The following is a 17940-nucleotide window of genomic DNA, read 5'->3' as shown; positions in this document are numbered from 1 at the left end:
TCACTGCAACTCCGCCCCCTGAGTTCACGCCATTCTCCTGCCTCAGCCTCCTGAGTAGCTGGGACTACAGGTGCCTGCCACCATGCCCAGTTAATTTTTTTGTATTTTTACTAGAGACGGGGTTTCACCGTGTTAGCCAGGATGGTCTTGATCTCCTGACCTCATGATCCACCCACCTCGGCCTCCCAAAGTGCTGGGATTACAGGTGTGACCCACCGCGCCCAGCCCAAATGTTTAATAGTATGTTTTTCTGTGTGTGTGTGTGTTTTTGTTTTGTTTTGTTTTGTTGAGGCAGGATCTCACTCTGTTGCCCAGGCTGGAGTTCCATGGCACTATCATAGCTCACTGCAGCCTCAAACTCCAGGGCTCAATAAATCCTCCCACCTTAGCCTCCCAAGTAGTTGGGACTACAGGCATGCACCACTACTCCCAGCTAATCTTTTTATTTTTATTTTGTAGAGACAGGGTGTCACTATGTTGCTCAGGATGGTCTTGAACTCCTGGCTTCAAGTGATCCTCTCACCTCAGCCTCCCAAAGTGCTGGGATTACAGGCATGAGGCACCCTGCCCAGCCTAATAGTACTTCAGTTGAGTAACTTTGTGCTGCTTTGTATGTATAAAATGGTTAACAATATAACAAAGACTGCAAATTTATTTAAGAGCAAAGTGTTAAATAGTTAACCCCTTTGAATTAAATTTTTTAACAATTTACAAAAGTGACATTCTTATTGTATATATATTTTTATTTCTTTTTCTTTTTTATATTTTGTTTTTTACTTTTTTTTAGTAAATTCTCGCAGATCCTTATCTTGTTGTATATATTTTTTAAGTTACCACTATAAAAGTATATGTAATAAAAAGTGAAATTTCCACTCCAGTCTCCCATCTCTCCATAAAGAAATTGGAAACCACTGTATCTTCCCAGAACTTTTTCTGTAAATTCGCAGATATGGCAGGAATGTGGAAAGGTGGATGTTTTATTTTTCAAACATAAATTGCATGATGCTATGTGTATATCATACAACTAGCCTGCATTACTCATTGGATCTTGGGCCTCTTTCCTTATCAGTACATATAGACCTACCTAATTCTTAAGACTGTCTACAATAATTATTTCACATTTTCATAATGGTGCATATATAAGTTGTTCTACAAATTCTTGCTATTACAAATAATGCTGTGGTGAGTATTCTTGCACATCTTCCAGTGAGTTTATGTACGAGCATGAGTGTTTAACTTGTGCATATATGTGTGTGAATGTGCCTATTGTCACCATTGACAGCAGATGGACAAAATTCAGGGTGATGAGTGCTGGAGATATGACAGTGCTATGAAAAGATGACGTTTTCATACCATGTGCACGTCCACCCTTGGATTGACTAATGTTATTATTGCTAAGTGTGCATTATGGGATTTGAGTGAAGTTTTTCTGCACTGTAATTCCATAAGTTGATGCTTCAAAGAAGAGTTAAATTTGAGGTTAATGTCCTTTTAAAAAACTCTTATTCCTTGGGCCAGGTAGCTCACGCCTGTAATCCCAGCTCTTTGGGAGGCCAAAGCAGGAACATCCCATGAGGCTAGGAGTTTGAGACCAGCCTGGGCAACATCGCAAGACCTTGTCTCTTAAAAATAAAAATAAACAAACAACAACAAAAATCCTTTTATTTCTCAACTGATTTCAAAGAAGTTCTGTGTATGTGGCTAGGGCACATGTCTGTTTAAAGTAGGGCTGCTGGCTGCTGAGGAACTAGGAGAGGCCTCAGTTGTGGGAGCCAGGCAGTGTCCAGACAGCAGCTTCCTGCCACAGGTGGGCTGGGCCGGGGTGGGCATCAGGATGGAAGACAGCTGACTCCTTTCTTTTTTCTTCTTTCTTTTTTTTTGAGACAGAGTTTTACTCTTGTTGCCCAGACTAGAGTGCAATGGCACGATCTCGGTTCACTGCAACCTCCGCCTCACAGGTTCAAGCGATTTTCCTGCCTCAGCCTCCTGAGTAGCTGTGATTACAGGCGCCTGCCACTGCACCCGGCTAATTTTTCATATTTTTAGTAGAGATGGGGTTTCACCGTGTTGGTCAGGCTGGTCTCGAACTCCTGACCTCAGGTGATCCCCCTACCACAGCCTTCCAGAGTGCTGGGATTACAGGTGTGAGCCATCATGCCCGACCTCACCTGACTCCCCTCTCAGCCGCATTTGTTCGTGCAGCCATTTAGATATCGAAATAATATGTAAATGGATTTCATCCCAACTTAAATATGCTGTTTGTGCCCAGTTGTTAAAATTTTATTTATTTATTTATTTTTATTTTATTTATTTATTTGTTTTGAGATGCCGTCTCACTCCGTTGCCCAGGCTAGAGTGCAATGGTGCAATCTTGGCTCACAGCAACCTCCCCCTCCTGGGTTCAAACGATTCTTCTGCCTCAGCCTCCCGAGTAGCTGGGATTACAGGCATGCGCCATCGTGCCCAGCTAATTTTTGAATTTTTGTAGAGACAGGGTTTTACCATATTGGCCAGGCTGATCTCGAACTCCTGACCTCAGGTGATCCTCCCACTTTGGCCTCCCAAAGTGCTGGGATTACAGCACCCAGCCCCCAGTTGGTAAAATTTTAATAATTAGCTTACTAACTAGTTTAAGCACATATTCGCAAGATATAGGATGTCTTGAACATACAGCTTTCTACTCCAAAAAGTACAGCATGTTTTTTTGGTTGAGAGTTTTATTTACTACAAAATCCAGGCGATTCATTCTCGATTTGGGGAGTGGGAACTCCACTGCCCTGAGGCCTAACCTTGTAGAAGTTTCCCGTAATGACACTGCTTCTCATTTTCCTTCCCAGTGCTCGGCCTGGTTCTCCCCATGTGGGCCATAGCCCTCATTTCCTTTGGTGTCGCCCTCCTGTTCGCTTTCTTTGTGTGGCTCTTCGTATGTCCGTGGATGCGGAGGAAAATAACAGGTATGGGCTTTTTGATTCTTCTGATTTACAGAAATTCTCCTGATTTCCAAAACCTCACATGTAATACGCCATGATCCTTACTAATGGAGGAAGAGGAAGTGTGGGTGACTCCCGAACATACCCCATCCTCTGTCACTCGGTTCCTGAGTGCTTTCTGGCTCAGATGTTTTCTTGATAAGTTGTAACCCAGGTGGGCAGTAAGGTCCCAGTTGCCATGAGTAACTGAAAGTTAACCGTGCAGTCCAGTTCTGCCAGCCTGTGGAAAAACATTAGCCTTCATAGAAATGCAAATTAACACCACAAGGAGATTTTGTTTCCCACCCACATGAATGGCTAAGAGTAAAAAGTTCTCGCCATTCCGTATGTAGGTGAAGAAGTGAAATAATTGGAACTCTCCCAGGTTTATGCTGCAATGTAAAATGGTGCAACCACTTTGGAAGTTAGGTTTGCAGTTTCTTTATAAAGTTAACCTTACACTTACCATGTGGGCCAGTAATTTCACTCCTAGCTATTTATCCAAAGAAATGAAAACATGTGTTCATAAAAAAACTTGTACACAAATCTTTTCGTCATAAAAGCCCAAAGTGGAAACAACCCATGTGTTGGTCAGCAGGCAAATGGGTAACCAAATTGAGTAAATTAATGGGATGGACGACCACGCAGCAATGGAGAGAATGAACTGCTGGGGACCCTACATCGGAAGGCATCCCACAGCCGTGATACCGAGCAGAAGCCCATGATCCAGAAGAGTAGCTATTCTGCATGCTGGCATTTTTCATAGCATTTCCATAAATTTTCATTTAAAAGTTTTATGGATCTTTCCATTAAATTTAAGAATACGGAAAATTTTTCTGTAGCAACAGAAAGCACTGATCGCCTGGGATGGGTGGGGGTTGGAAAAGGCAGCTCGGGAACTTATCAGGGACATAAAATGTCTTTGTTTTCATCGGGGAAGGGGCTTTAGGGTGTGCCCACTTGCAGCAGGTCATCACCTGGGTGCTTAAACTGTATGCAATTTTGACTGGGCATGGTGGCTTACACCTATAATCCCAGCACTTTGGGAGGCCAAGTTGGGTGGATCACCTGAGGTGAGGAGTTCGAGACCAGCCTGACCAACAAGATAAATAAATCCCTGTCTCTACTGAAAATACAAAAATTAGCCGGGCCCTGGTGGCAGGTGCCTGTAGTCCCAGCTACGCAGGAGGCTGAAACAGGAGAATTGCTTGAACCAGGAGGCAGAGGTTGCAGTGAGCCACTGCACTCCAGCCTGGGCGACACAGCGCAACTCCATCTCAAAAAAATATATATATGCATTGTATTATATTTATATATAAAACCTATAACAATAATTGTATTATTATAGTACTGTAATAATTATACTGTGGAATAATATAATTATTATACTATATAATAACTATAGTATAATATACAATATAGTACTCTACTGTATAGTACTATAATAATTGTATTATTATAGTTATAGTAATTATAACATATATATAATAAAACAAAACAATAAAAATAAAACACATGTTATTAAAAGGAAAGACAGTTTTTAAGAAGAGGAAGAATATGGCTTAGGAAGTCAGTCAGGGCTGTTTTCCTATTCCCAATTCCCCATATTTGAATTTCAAGCCTTGAAGCCACATGCTTTTTACAGAGCTCTCAAAAAACAAGTATTTACATTTGGTCTCAGCATGTACCACATTTCAGTATGGATATATCTGCATTTGGAGATTCACATTTCGAAGAAGACCAAAATACATGAGACAAAGCATGCTCCTGAATTGGAAGACAGTATAGTAGAGATGCCAGTTCTTCTCAGATTCATCTCTAGACTTTAGACGATTTAAATAGAAATCCCAGCAGGATATTTTGTAGATTTAGACAAGCCACTTTTAAAGTTCATGTAGTAAGTCAAAGAAACTAGATGAGCTGGAACAATTTTGGAAAAGAAAAAAGTTGGAGGATTCATATTAACCTGACTTCAATACTTGTTATGAAGCCACAAAGCAGTGTGGAATTCGGGAAGAGAGAAACACATAGATGAATGGAACAAGAATAGAGTCTAGAAATAGACCCACACTAATGTGGCCAGTGGGTTTTAGACAAGGGTACAGAAACAGTTCACTGGAGAAAGGACAGTCTTTTCAACAAATGGTTTTGGAGCACTTGACATCCATATGCCAAAATAAGAACCTTAACGTAAACCTTATTTTAAAAATTAGCTTAAAGTGCATCATAGATCTAAATACAAAATTTAAAAAAAAACAAGACTTTTAGGGGAAAAAAATATAAGGGAAAACTTTGTGACCTTGGGTTAAGAAAAGAGATTTTAGATATGACACCAAAAACATGTTCTATAAAAGAACAAGTTGGGCCAGGCACGGTGGCTCACGCCTGTAATCCCAGAACTTTGGGAGGCCAAGGCGGGCAGATCACCTGAGGTCAGGAGTTCAAGACCAGCCTGGCCAACATGGAGAAACCCTGTCTCTATTAAAAATACAAAATTAGCTGAGTGTGGTGGCTCATGCCTGTAATCCCAGTTACTCGGGAGGCTGAGGCAGGAGAATTGCTTGAACCCGGGAGGCGGAGGTTACAGTGAGGCGAGATCATGCCATTGCACTCCACCCTGGGCAACAAGAGCAAAACTCCGTCTCAAAAAAAAAAAGGGAAAAAAGGACAAATTGATAAATTGTACATCATCAAAATTTGAAATTACTGGTCTGTGAGAAGCACTGTGAATAGAATGGGAGAAAATGTTTGCAAATCCCATACCTACAAAGGACTTGCATTCAAAAAATAAAAAGAAATTTTAGAAAACAAATAACTCAGTTAAAAAATGAGCAAAATAGGCCCGGCACAGTGGCACACACCTGTAATCCCAGCACTTTGGGAGGCTGAGGCAGGCGGATCACAAGGTCAGGAGATCGAGACCATCTTGGCCAACATGGTGAAACCCCGTCTCTACTAAAAATACAAAAATTAGCTGGGCGTGGTGGTGCATGCCTGTAATCCCAGCTATTCAGGAGACTGAGCCAGGAGAATCGCTTGAACCAGGGAATCAGAGGTTGCGGTGATCCCAGATCGCGCCACAGCACTCCAGCCTGGTGACAGAGCAAGACTCTGTCTCAAAAAAAAAAGCAAAATAGGCCGGGCTTGGTGGCTCATGCCTGTAATCCCAGCACTTTGGGAGGCCGAAGCAGGCGGATCACAAGGTCAGGATTTTGAGACAAGCCTGGCCAACATGGTGAAACTCCATCTCTACTAAATATACAAAATTAATTGGATATGGTGGCGGGCGCCTCTAATCCTAGCTACTCAGGAGGCTGAGGCAGGGGAATCACTTGAACCTGGGAGGCGGAGGTTGCAGTGAGCCGAGATCATGCCAGTGCACTCCAGTGTACTCCAGCCTGGGCAAAAAGAGTGAAACTCCATCTCAAAAAAAAAAAAAAAAAAGCAAAATATTTGAATAGACACTTCACCAAAGAAGATAGATGGGACCAGACACGGTGGCTCACGCCTGTAATCCCAGCACTTTGGGAGGCTGAGGCGGGCAGTTCAGGAGGTCAAGAGATCAAGACCATCCTGGCCAACATGGTGAAACCCCGTCTCTACTAAAAATACAAAAATTAGCCGGGTGTGGTGGCGGGCGCCTATAGTCCCAGCTACTTGGGAGGCTGAGGCAGGAGAATCGCTTGAACCTGGGAGGCAGAGGTTACAGTGAGCCAAGATTGCGCCACTACACTCCAGCCTGGTGACAGAGCGAGACTCCGTCTCAAAAAATAAAGATAGATGGATAGCAGATGAGTCCATGAAAAGGTGCTCAACATCACTAGTCATCGGGAAGTACAAATTCACATCACAGCGAGGTACTACTACCACCTACTTGAACGTCTTTTTAAAAATACTGACAGTAAAGGCCGGGTGCGGTGGCCCACACCCATAATCCCAGCACTTTGGGAGGCCAAGGCAGGCAGATCACAAGGTCAGGAAATCAAGACCATCCTGGCTAACGTGGTGAAACCCCGTCTCTACTAAAAATACAAAAAAATTAGTCGGGCGTGGTGGCGGGCGCCTGTAGTCCCGGCTACTGGGGAGGCTGAGGCAGGAGAATGGCATGAACCCGGGGGATGGAGCTTGCAGTGAGCCGAGATCAAAATTCCGAGAAAGAGAGAAAGAGAGAGAGAGAGAAAGAGAGAAAGAAAAAGAGAGAGAGAGAAAGAGAAAGAAAGAGAGAGAAAGAAACTGACAGTATTAAATGCTGTCAGTATTTACAAGAATGAAGAGCAACTGGAACCTTGTACATTGCTGGTGAGAATGTCAAATGGTACAGGGAAACTGTTTGTCAACTTCTTATATGGCTAATACTTGCCATAAATATACTCTTAACCACTCCTAGATACTTCCCTAGAAAAATGAAAACTTAAATTCACACAGAAATCTGCACATGAATGTTTATAGCACCTTTATATGCAATCTCCAAAAACCCACATTATTCACAGAATAAATAAATTGTGGTGCCTTTGAACATTTGAATACTACTCAGCAATTAAAAGGAACACATTATTGATCCATGTAACAACATGGATGGATTTCAAAGGCATTATGCTGAGTAGAAAAAGCCAGTCTGAAAAATCACATATTTTATTATTTATTTATGTGACTTTCTGAAAAAGGTAGTTTTTCAGAAATTGAAGTTTCTTATTCTGAGGTTTAAGAAACAGAAGGCCAGTCTAGGTGACTATAGATTTACAGAACATTAGCACTGGAGGGAACTGTGGTATTCGGAGCTAACCCTTTTTGTTGTTGTTTTTGGATATGATAACTCAGGCCCTAAATTTCCATCTTTTCCTCAATTGCTGAATTTTCTAGCTAGAGTTTTCCAGGTAACTAATTGAACTTTTGACTTTCTTTTTCTATTTCTTTTCTTTTTTTTTTTTTTTTTTTTGACAGAGTCTCGCTCTGTCACCCAGGCTGGAGTGCAGTGGCACAATCCTGGCTCACTGCAAACTCTGCCACCTGGGTTTAAGAGATTCTCCTGCCTCAGCCTCCCAAGTAGCTGGAATTACAGGCGCCCACCACCATGCCTGGCTAATTTTTATATTTTTAGTGGAGACAGGATTTGACCATATTGTCCAGGCTGGTCTCAAACTCCTGACCTGGTGATCCACCTGCTTCGGCCTCCCAAAGTGCTGGGATTACAGGTATGAGCCACCATACCTGGTTTTGACTTCATTTTTTCTATCTAGCTATAACTTTTTTTGTTTTTTTCCAAAATCAGTGCTAAAGCATAAAGATACAGATTCACTTTTTAATATTCATGTTTCAATAATAAGAATTCTCTTCCAGAATGTTTGGTATGACTTTGTTTTTTTAGGCAAATTACAAAAAGAAGGTGCTTTATCACGAGTATCTGACGAAAGCCTCAGTAAAGTTCAGGAAGCAGAGTCCCCAGTATTTAAAGAGCTACCAGGTGCCAAGGCTAATGATGACAGCACCATCCCGCTCACAGGAGCAGCAGGGGAGACGTCGGGGACCTCAGAAGGCACCTCTGCAGGCAGCCACCCTCGGGCTGCATACGGTAAGATGTGCCTGGAGAGCTTTGGTTCCGTGGCAGCACAGAGAAGTTCCCTGGGGAGGACCAGCTGGGCCTGGCTGTGGGCAATCTGGTTTTAATGCACAAAAGGATCCCTCGGTTTTATAATTTGAGAAAACCCAGAAGCTAGGGAGGCCTCAGGAAACCATTCCAGTCAGCAGAGCAGGCTCACTCTTGTCCTGTGATTTCTTCCAAGAGCTGTTTATAGTCTCACCGGAGGCGCTGGGGCCATACACTATATGTCTGTGCTGCACCCACTCAGCTACTTATGCAGATCTCCATGCCCCAGGAGTTACCAAATTGCTGAACATCGGTTAACCCAGCTTACTATGGAAGATGCAAAGAGAAAGCTAAATTTGTAACCAAGGAGGTGGTCCCACCATCAAATCACAGAAACCTTAGAAAATGTCCAGACTGGCTGGGTGGTGGCTCACGCCTGTAATCCCAACACTGGGAGGCCGAGGTGGGTGGATCACCTGAGGTCAGGAGTTCAAGACCAGCCTGACCAACATTATAAAACTCCATCTCTACTAAAAATACAAAAAGTAGCTGGGCACGGTGGTGGGCGCCTGTAATCCCTGCTACTCAGGAGGCTGAGGCAGGAGAATTGCTTGAACCTGGGAGGCGGAGGTTGCAGTGAGCCGAGATTGCGCCATTGCACTCCAGCCTGGGCAACAGAGTGAGACTCCATCTCAAAAAAAAAAAAAAGAAAAGAAAAGAAAAGAAAAGAAAACATCCAGACCATTCTGTGTCCTTTAGACTCTCAATGTTTGTGGCAGTACCAGGGGAGCACAGCTTCACCAAAGCCAGCCCCGGTGGGTTCTGGCACCTGCCTGCCATAGGTGCAGTCTCAGATGTGGCCCAGAGAAGGCAAATTCATTTTGCCTGACTCATCTCAGATACTGCCTTTGACAGTCATGACTGACCTTTTAAGATGCACCTAAAAAATTAGCCGGGATGATGGTGCACACCTGTAATCCCAGATGCTTGGGAGGCTGAGGCGGGAGAATCACTTGAGTCCAGGAGTTGGTGTGCAACTATGATTGCACCACTGCACTCCAGCCTGGGTGGCAGAGCTGAGACCCTGTCTCTAAAAACAGAACCAAAACAGAAGTACCTGGAATATCAACCTTACATGAAGTGGGTTTTGTCTCAAGTATGAAGTTTTTCTAAGATGAGTTTCTTAACATTCTCCTTGTGTTGGTTTCTAGAAACAGAAAACAAGTGCCAAGTGCCATAGTAATTTCTGGAAGACACTTTTTAGCAGAACTTAAGATGTTTTGAAAATACCACATTCTTAGTTTTACCCTTTTATTGTATGTTTCCACGTTTATTATTATTATTATTATTATTATTGTTATTTTTAGTGGTAACCATATTACATGTCCTTTATGGCCAACTTAGAAAAGAAAGTATATGTTAATAAGTCATCCCCAGCCTTCTGGAGATAAGTGCCATGAAATAGTAGGGAGTGTTTCCTTTGCTTATATTTGAAAGGCTGGGGCTGGGCACGTTGTCTCACACCTGTAATCCCAGCACTTTGGGAGGCCAAGGCAAGCGGGCGGATCACAAGGTTAGGAACTTGAGACCATTCTGGCTAACATGGTGAAACCCCGTCTCTACTAAAAATACAAAAAAAAGTTAGCTGGGCATGGTGTCCCGCTTGTCCCCGCTACTCAGGAGGCCGAGGGAGGAGAATCGCTTGAACCCTGGAGGCAAAGGTTGCAGTGAGCCGAGATGGCGCCATTGTACTCCAGCCTGAGGACAGAGCGAGGCTCCGCCTCAAAAAAAAAAAAAAAAAAGACTGGAAAATGAGACCTTCTCTAACTCTTTTCAGGAAGGGCGCTGTCCATGACCCATGGCTCTGTGAAATCGCCCGTCTCCAACGGCACCTTCGGCTTCGACGGCCATACCAGGAGCGACGGTCATGTGTACCACACCGTGCACAAAGACTCGGGGCTCTACAAAGACCTGCTGCACAAAATCCACATCGACAGGGGCCCCGAGGAGAAGCCGGCCCAGGAAAGCAACTACAGGCTGCTGCGCCGTAACAACAGTTACACCTGCTACACCGCAGCCATCTGCGGGCTGCCAGTGCACGCCACCTTCCGAGCTGCGGACTCATCGGCCCCAGAGGACAGCGAGAAGCTGGTGGGCGACACCGTGTCCTACTCCAAGAAGAGACTGCGCTACGACAGCTACTCGAGCTACTGCAACGCGGTGGCAGAGGCGGAGATCGAGGCGGAGGAGGGTGGCGTGGAGATGAAACTGGCGTCAGAGCTGGCCGATCCTGACCAGCCACGAGAGGACCCTGCGGAGGAGGAGAAGGAGGAGAAGGACGCGCCCGAGGTGCATCTCCTGTTCCATTTCCTGCAAGTCCTCACCGCCTGTTTCGGGTCGTTTGCTCACGGCGGCAATGACGTGAGGTGGGTGTGTTCATTCATTCAACAACGGTCCTTGAGGCTTCGCCAGGGGCCAGCGCTGTGCGGGTGCCGGGATCCAGCAGTGAACGGCACCGATGGAAGCCCCTGCCCGGGGTAGGGGTGCACAGGCGGTGGTGGAAAGATCCATAAGTCAGCATTGCGTGCAGGACAGCGAGAAGTGTTAACAGGAAAGTAAGGTAGGTAGACTCGGGGCAGGAGCCTCCGGGATGGCAATGCGACCTGGGCTGCCCAGGGAACGGTTGGCCGGTGACGGAGGTGCGGGGGCGGCCACATGGCGTTAGCAGGAAGGAAAACGGCAGGTGCAGTCTTGAGGCGGGCACAAGATGCCTGCCTCCAGGATGAGCTAGGATAGGGTCGCCGGTCTGCGGGTTGTGGATGCAGAGCGCGTGGCCCATGGACATAGGAAGGAAGGTCTCACCTGGAGAGGGGAGCAGTGGAGATGTGATCAGGGGCCACACAGGGCACGTTTGACAGGGGCACTGGCTTTGGACAACGGCCTGGACACGGATGTGAGAGAAGAAGGAAAGAGGCAGCTGCCAAGACTGGAGCCGTGGCCTTGGCAAAGGCGAGAGTAGAGCTGCTGTCTGTTAGGGATGACCGAGGCCCTGGATGCAGCCAGGGAGCGATGCTGCTGTTCAGGCTGAGCAGACAGCGGCCGTGTACACCTGAGTTCAGGACAGGCCAGGCTGGATGCCGAGCAGGTAACATGGGTTACCTGGGTGAGAAGCGCTGGGGCAGCGAGGCAGGCAGGCGGGAGGCAGAGTGCACGGACGGAGGAAACAGCAAGAAGGTGTGCGGAACCAGGATGCTAGAACTTCTAGGAAGTGATTTAATTTTAATTTTTTTTTTTTTTAAGACAGAATCTCACTCTGTTCCCCAGGCTGGAATGCAGTGGCCTGATCTCGGCTCACTTCAACCTCCTCCTCCCAAGTTCAAGTGATTCTCCTGTCTCAGCCTTCCCAAGCAACTGGGATTGCAGACGCTCACCACCCGGCCCAGCTAATTTTTCTATTTCTAGTAGAGACGGGGTTTCCCATGTTGACCAGGCTGGTCTCAAACTCCTGAACTCGGCCAGGCGCGGTGGCTCACGCCTGTAATCCCAGCACTTTGGGAGGTCGAGGCAGGCGGATCACGAGGTCAGGAGATCGAGACCATCCTGGCTAACACAGTGAAACCCCGTCTCTACTAAAAATACAAAAAAATTAGCCGAGCATGGTGGCAGGCCCCTGTAGTCCCAGCTACTCGGGAGGCTGAGGCAGGAGAATGGTGTGAACCCAGGAGGCGGAGGTTGCAGTGAACTGAGATCCGGCCACTGCACTCCAGCCTGGGCGACAAAGTTAGAGTCCATCTCAAACAACAACAACAACAACAACAAAAATCTCCTGACTTTAGGTGATCCGCCCACCTCAGCCTTCCAAAGTGCTGGGATTACAGGTGTGAGCCACTGCGCCCAGCCATCCTTCAGTGACATCTTTAACCCAGTGAGAAGGCTCCACCCCTCTCGTGGGCTTTAGTTCTCCCCACTGCATGGTGCAGCCGCTGGAGCTGCCACCTGAGCCTGCAGGTCACCCCACATGGTAATGTCACAGGCATCCTGCAAATGAGTGTGTAGTGACAGGCGGATATGACCCTCCAACCTTGACCCCACCAACCCCACCCGCCCCACCCCACGCCCAGGCCTGGTGTGCAAGAAGCAGGGCGGCCTCCTGGGGCCTCAGAGCCCCAAGTTTGGGTCTCTGCTGTCGTCTTCCAGCTGTGTAACCCCTAGACAAGGCACTTGCTTTTCCGAAGTCTCTGTTTCCCAATCTGTAAAATGCGGGAAAACGAGTCCCAACCTCCCAGGCTTCCCCTGTGTAACATGCTCAGGATGGTGCTCCCCACTCACTCGGTTTCCGTCCGTTTCTGCTTGTGCTGTCACTGGCATGGTCAGCCACTGACGGTTCAGGGGACTGTGCCGTTGTCGTCTTCTGTTGCAGTCAGTGACTCCCCATGGGCTGCGCACAACGCCTCCCCACATGCAGCTGCGTCTCTGCTCTTTGCTGCAGACGAACCTGGGCATCTTATGTTCTGCTCAGCATCACATGGGCGTTTCTGTGGTATTTTATTTGGTATTTTCTTGGAGACAGCATGCTCTGTCCTACGTTAGTAACTTTTTGTCTGCCCCACACCGTCCTGCTTCCTCCTCATCAAGCATTCTTGATGGAAGTCCTGGCACTGGCAGAGCACTAGAAACTGGGCCCCCATCCATTAGAAGTTTAAACGCCAGTTAGGGAGATGAGAAAAACATATTCATGGAAAAATCACAACATACTCTCTCCCACTCACACACTCAGCTGCACACACACACGCACAGACACACATGCACATTGACACATGCACTCACACACACACACTCACACACGCACACTCACACACGCACTCACACACACGCACACTCACACATGCACTCACGCACACTCACACTGCACTCACACACGCACACTCACACATGCACTCACACACGCACATTCACACATGCACTCATGCACATTCACACACACCATGTTTCATTTCAAAGGAAGCGTCTAGGCAGTGGCTGCTCGGGTAACTGTAGAATTCCGAGCAGTTGCTTGCAGTGTGGGGACTATTCTGGGGCTTTGGAGCAGGGAGGGTGTCTAGTGAAAGCACCATTCTAGAAGTCATCTGAGAAGAGGCGTCCATGCATTCGGCATGAGGTTGAGCTCCGAGGCCTCATCACTGAGCTGCCATGGCCTATCCTACCCCGTCTCTAACACCCCTCTGAGCCGGGGTGGGCATCTCTCAGAGATGGGATCTGATGCTCAGGGTCACACAGCGAGACCAAAGCCAACTTGGAAGCCAGTTCCAGTGACTCAGTGACACCCAGTCTACATAGCTGGCTGGGGGAGGAGACAAGAGCCAGGGAAGCTGTGAAGAGCACCTCGGGGCCTGTATGGGCTCCAGGGGCCTGACAGACATAAGCAGTGAAGGGACTGGAGCCCATGCAGGAGGGCCTGAAGCAGCCTGGGCCGTGCCCACTCTGCCACCTCAGAGGTGGGACCCTGGCCTCGGTTTCCTTGTCAGTAAGACGGGAGCAACAGTGCCCGCTGTGCAGGGCAGCTATGGGAATGGATGCTTAGCAAAATGTTGCCACCCATAGTATGGGGCCTGACAGTCTGTCCCAAACTGGCAGCTAATGTTAGTACCAGCAGCAGGGGGTGGCAGAGAAAATAGAAATTTGAGGAAAAAAGGAAGAAAAAAATAACTTGGCTGTTGTGTTGTGAACTTGGTTGTTTAAAAAATTAATTTTGGCCAGGCGTGGTGGCTCATGCCTGTAATCCTAGCACTTTGGGAGGCCGAGGTGGGTGGATCACTTGAGGTCAGGAGTTCGAAACCAGCCAGGCCAACATGGTAAGTGAAACCCCATCTCTACTCAAAATACAAAAAGTAGCTGGGTGTGGTGGTACGTGCCTGTTGTCCTAACTACTCGGGAAGCTGAGGCAGGAGAATCAATTGAACCCAGGAGGTGGAGGTTGCAGTAAGCCAAGATCGCACCACTGTACTCCAGCCTGGGAGACAGAGTGAAACTCGGTCTCAAAAAAAAAAAAAATCAATTAACTTAATAGACCGGGCTCGATGGCTTACACCTATAATCTCAACACTTTCGGAGGCCGAGGTGGGCAGATCACCTGAGGTTGGGTGTTCAAGACCAGCCTAGACAACATGGTGAAACCCCACGTCTACTAAAAATACAAAAATTAGCTAGGCCTGGTGCTGGGCACTTGTGGTCCCAGCTACTTGGGAGGCTGAGGCACGAGAATCACTTGAACCCAGGAGGCAGAGGTTGCGGTGAGCCGAGATTGCGCCACTGTACTCCACCCTGGTGAGATTGCGCCACTGCACTCCAGCCTGGGCAACAGAGGGAGACTCTGTCTCAAAAATAATAATAAATTACACACCTATTAGGATGGCTACCACTTAAAAAAAAAAAAGTAACAAGTGTTGTGAAGGATGTAGAGAAATGGTAACCCTGTGCACTGTTAGTAGGGGTGTAAAATGGTGTAACCACTATGGAAAACAGGATGGAGGCTCCTCAAAAAATTAAACAGACCTCCCCTATGATCCAGCATTCCTGCTTCTGGGTATACATACAGAAGAATTGAAAGCAGAGTCTCAAAGAGATATTTGTACCCCATGTTCAAAGCACTGCCGTTTGTCGTAGGCAAGAGGGGAGAGCAACCCAGATGTCCACTGACAGCTGAATGGAAACAAAATGTGTCCGTGCATACAGTGGAATATTATTTAGCCTTAAAAAAGAAGGAAGTCCTGTCACCTGCTGTAACATGGATGAACCTGGAGGACATTAGGCTAAGTTAAATAAACCATCACAAAAAGATAAATACTACTCATGCCTGTAATCCCAGCACTTTGGGAGGCTGAGGGGCGGATCATGAGGTCAGGAGATCAAGACCATCCTGGCTAACATAGTGAAACCCCGTCTGTACTAAAAATACAAAAAATTAGCTAGGCATGGTGGCACGTGCCTGTAGTCCCAGCTACTCAGGAGGCTGAGGCAGGAGACTTGCTTGAACGCAGGAGGTGGATGTTGCAGTGAGCCAAAATCACGTCGCTGCACTCCAGCCTGGGCGACCGAGCAAGACTCCGTCTCAAAAAAAAGATAAATATGATTCCACTTCTGTGAGCTGTCTACAGCAGTCAAATTCCTGGAACTAGAAAGTAGAATGGTGGTTGCCATTAGCTGCAGGGAGGGGCAGTGGGAATTTGTTTGAAGAGTACAGAGTTTCACATTTGCAAGATGAACAAGCTCTGGAGATCTGTTTCACAACAATGTAAATATACTTAACACTGCTGAACTATAAATAAGACTGATTACAATGGTAAATATTATGTTATGCTTTTTACCAAAATTTAAAAAAAAATCATTTTGACCATGAATAGATGATATAGATGAACCTCAAATACACCAAGATGAGCTATGCTCAAGACAAAAGTCACCATGTACGGGAATACCTGGGAGACACTGTGGGTTCCGTTCCAGACCACTGCAATAAAACAAGTTTCACAATACCCATGAAGTTTTTGGTGTCCCAGCACATAGAAAAGTTATGTTTCTGTAATGGTGTACCATAGTCTATTAAATGTGTCTAAAAAACAATGTATATACCTTAATTTGAAAATACTTTATTGCTGAAAAATAATGCTAGCAACCCTGTGAACATTCAGCAAATCATAATTTTGCTGATGGAGGGTCTGGGCCTTGATGTTGATGTCTGCTGACTCATCAGGGTGGTGATGATTAAAGGTTGGGGTGGCTGTGGCCATTTCTTAAATTAAGACAGCCATGAAATTTGCTGCATCAATTAACTCTTCCTTTCACAAAAGATTTCTTTGTAGCATGCAATGCAATTTGATAGCATTTTACCCACTGTAGAATTTCTTTCAAAATTGGAGTCAGTCCCCTCACACCCAGCCTCTGCTCTGACAACTGGGTTTGTGGAATATTCTAAATCCTTTGTTGTCATCTCAACAATGTTCACAGCATCTTCACCAGGAGTAGCTTCCATCTCAAAAAGCTTTCTTTGCTCATCCATACCAAGCACCTCCTCATCTGTTCAAGTTTTGTCTTGAGATTGCAGCAGTTCAGTCACATCGCCAAACTCCACTTCTAGTTCTCTTGCTATTTCCACCACATCTACAGTGGCTTCCTTCATTAAAGTTTTGAATCTCTCAAAGTCATATGTGAGAGTCGGAATCACCTTCTTCCAAACTCCTGTTAATGTTGGTATTTTCACTTCCTCCCATGAATCACAAATGTTCTATTGGCATCTAGAATGGGGAATCCTTTCCAGAAGGTTTCAATGGACTCCCTAGACCCATCAGAGGAATCACTATCTATGGCAGCTCTAGCCCTACAAAGTGTATATCTTAAGTAAAATAAGACTTGAAAGTCAAATTGCTCCTTGATCCATGGGCTGCAGAACAGATGCTGTATTTGCAGACAGGAGAACAACATTCATCTCCTTGCATATCTCCATCAGAGCTCTCTGGTGACCAAGTGCATTGTCAATGAGCAGTAATATTTTGAAATATTAATTTTTTTTCTGAGCAGTAGGTCTCAACAGTGGGCTTAAAATATTCAGTAAACCATGCTGTAAACAGATGTGCTTTGTTGTTCCATTTCTAGAACACAGGCAGAGTAGATTTAGCATCATTCCTAAGAGCAATAGGATTTTTGGAATAGTAAGTGAACATTGGCTTCAACTAAAGTTACCAGCTGCATTAGCCTCTGAGAAGAGAGTCAGCCTGTCCCTTGAAGGCAGGCATTGCCTTCTCTCTGGCTATGGAAGTCCTAGCTGGCATCTTCTTCCAATAGAAGACTGTTTCTTCTACATTGAAAATTTATTGTTACTGTAACCACCTTCATCAATGATCTTAGCTGGATCTTCTGGAGAACTCGCTGCAGCTTCTCCATCAGCACTTGCTGCTTCACCTTGCACTTTTATGCTATAAAGATGGCTTCTTTCCTTAAACCTCCTGAAGCAACCTCTGCTAGCTTCCAGCTTTTCTTTAGCTTCCTGACTTCTCTCAGCCTTCACAGAATTGAAGAGAACTAGGGCCTTGCTCTGGATTAGGCTTTGACTTAAGGGAATGTTGTGGCTGGTTAGATCTTCCATCCAGACCACTTAGACTGTCTGCATGTCAGCACTAGGGCTGTTTTGCTTTCTTATTATTCATGTGTTCATTGGAGTAGCACTTTAAATTTCCTTCAAGAAGCTTTCCCTTTGCATTCACAACTTGGCTAACTGGCCCAAGAGGCCTAGCTTTTGGCCTATCTCTGATTTTGATATGCCTTCCTCACTAAGCTTAATCATTTCTAGTTTTTGATTTAAACTGAGAGACATGCAACTCTTCCTTTCAGTTGAAC

General features: G+C 45.9%; 1 protein-coding gene across 17 annotated transcripts in view; it reads left to right on the top strand.

Annotated features, from left to right (window-relative positions):
- The window catches only part of SLC20A2 (solute carrier family 20 member 2), a 127451-nt gene that overhangs the window by 95513 nt on the left and 13998 nt on the right, over positions 1–17940 (top strand). For all 17 annotated transcript variants that reach the window (XM_065519164.1, XM_065519160.1, XM_073998745.1 and 14 more), the window contains 3 exons: positions 2838–2954; positions 8335–8538; positions 10391–10979. In XM_065519164.1, the coding sequence (XP_065375236.1) occupies positions 2838–2954; positions 8335–8538; positions 10391–10979 (910 nt within the window). The remainder of the gene's footprint in view (positions 1–2837; positions 2955–8334; positions 8539–10390; positions 10980–17940) is intronic.

Source organism: Macaca fascicularis, chromosome 8 (assembly GCF_037993035.2).
Source record: "Macaca fascicularis isolate 582-1 chromosome 8, T2T-MFA8v1.1".
NCBI lineage: Eukaryota > Metazoa > Chordata > Mammalia > Primates > Cercopithecidae > Macaca > Macaca fascicularis.
This window is presented reverse-complemented; position numbering and strand designations above follow the sequence as displayed.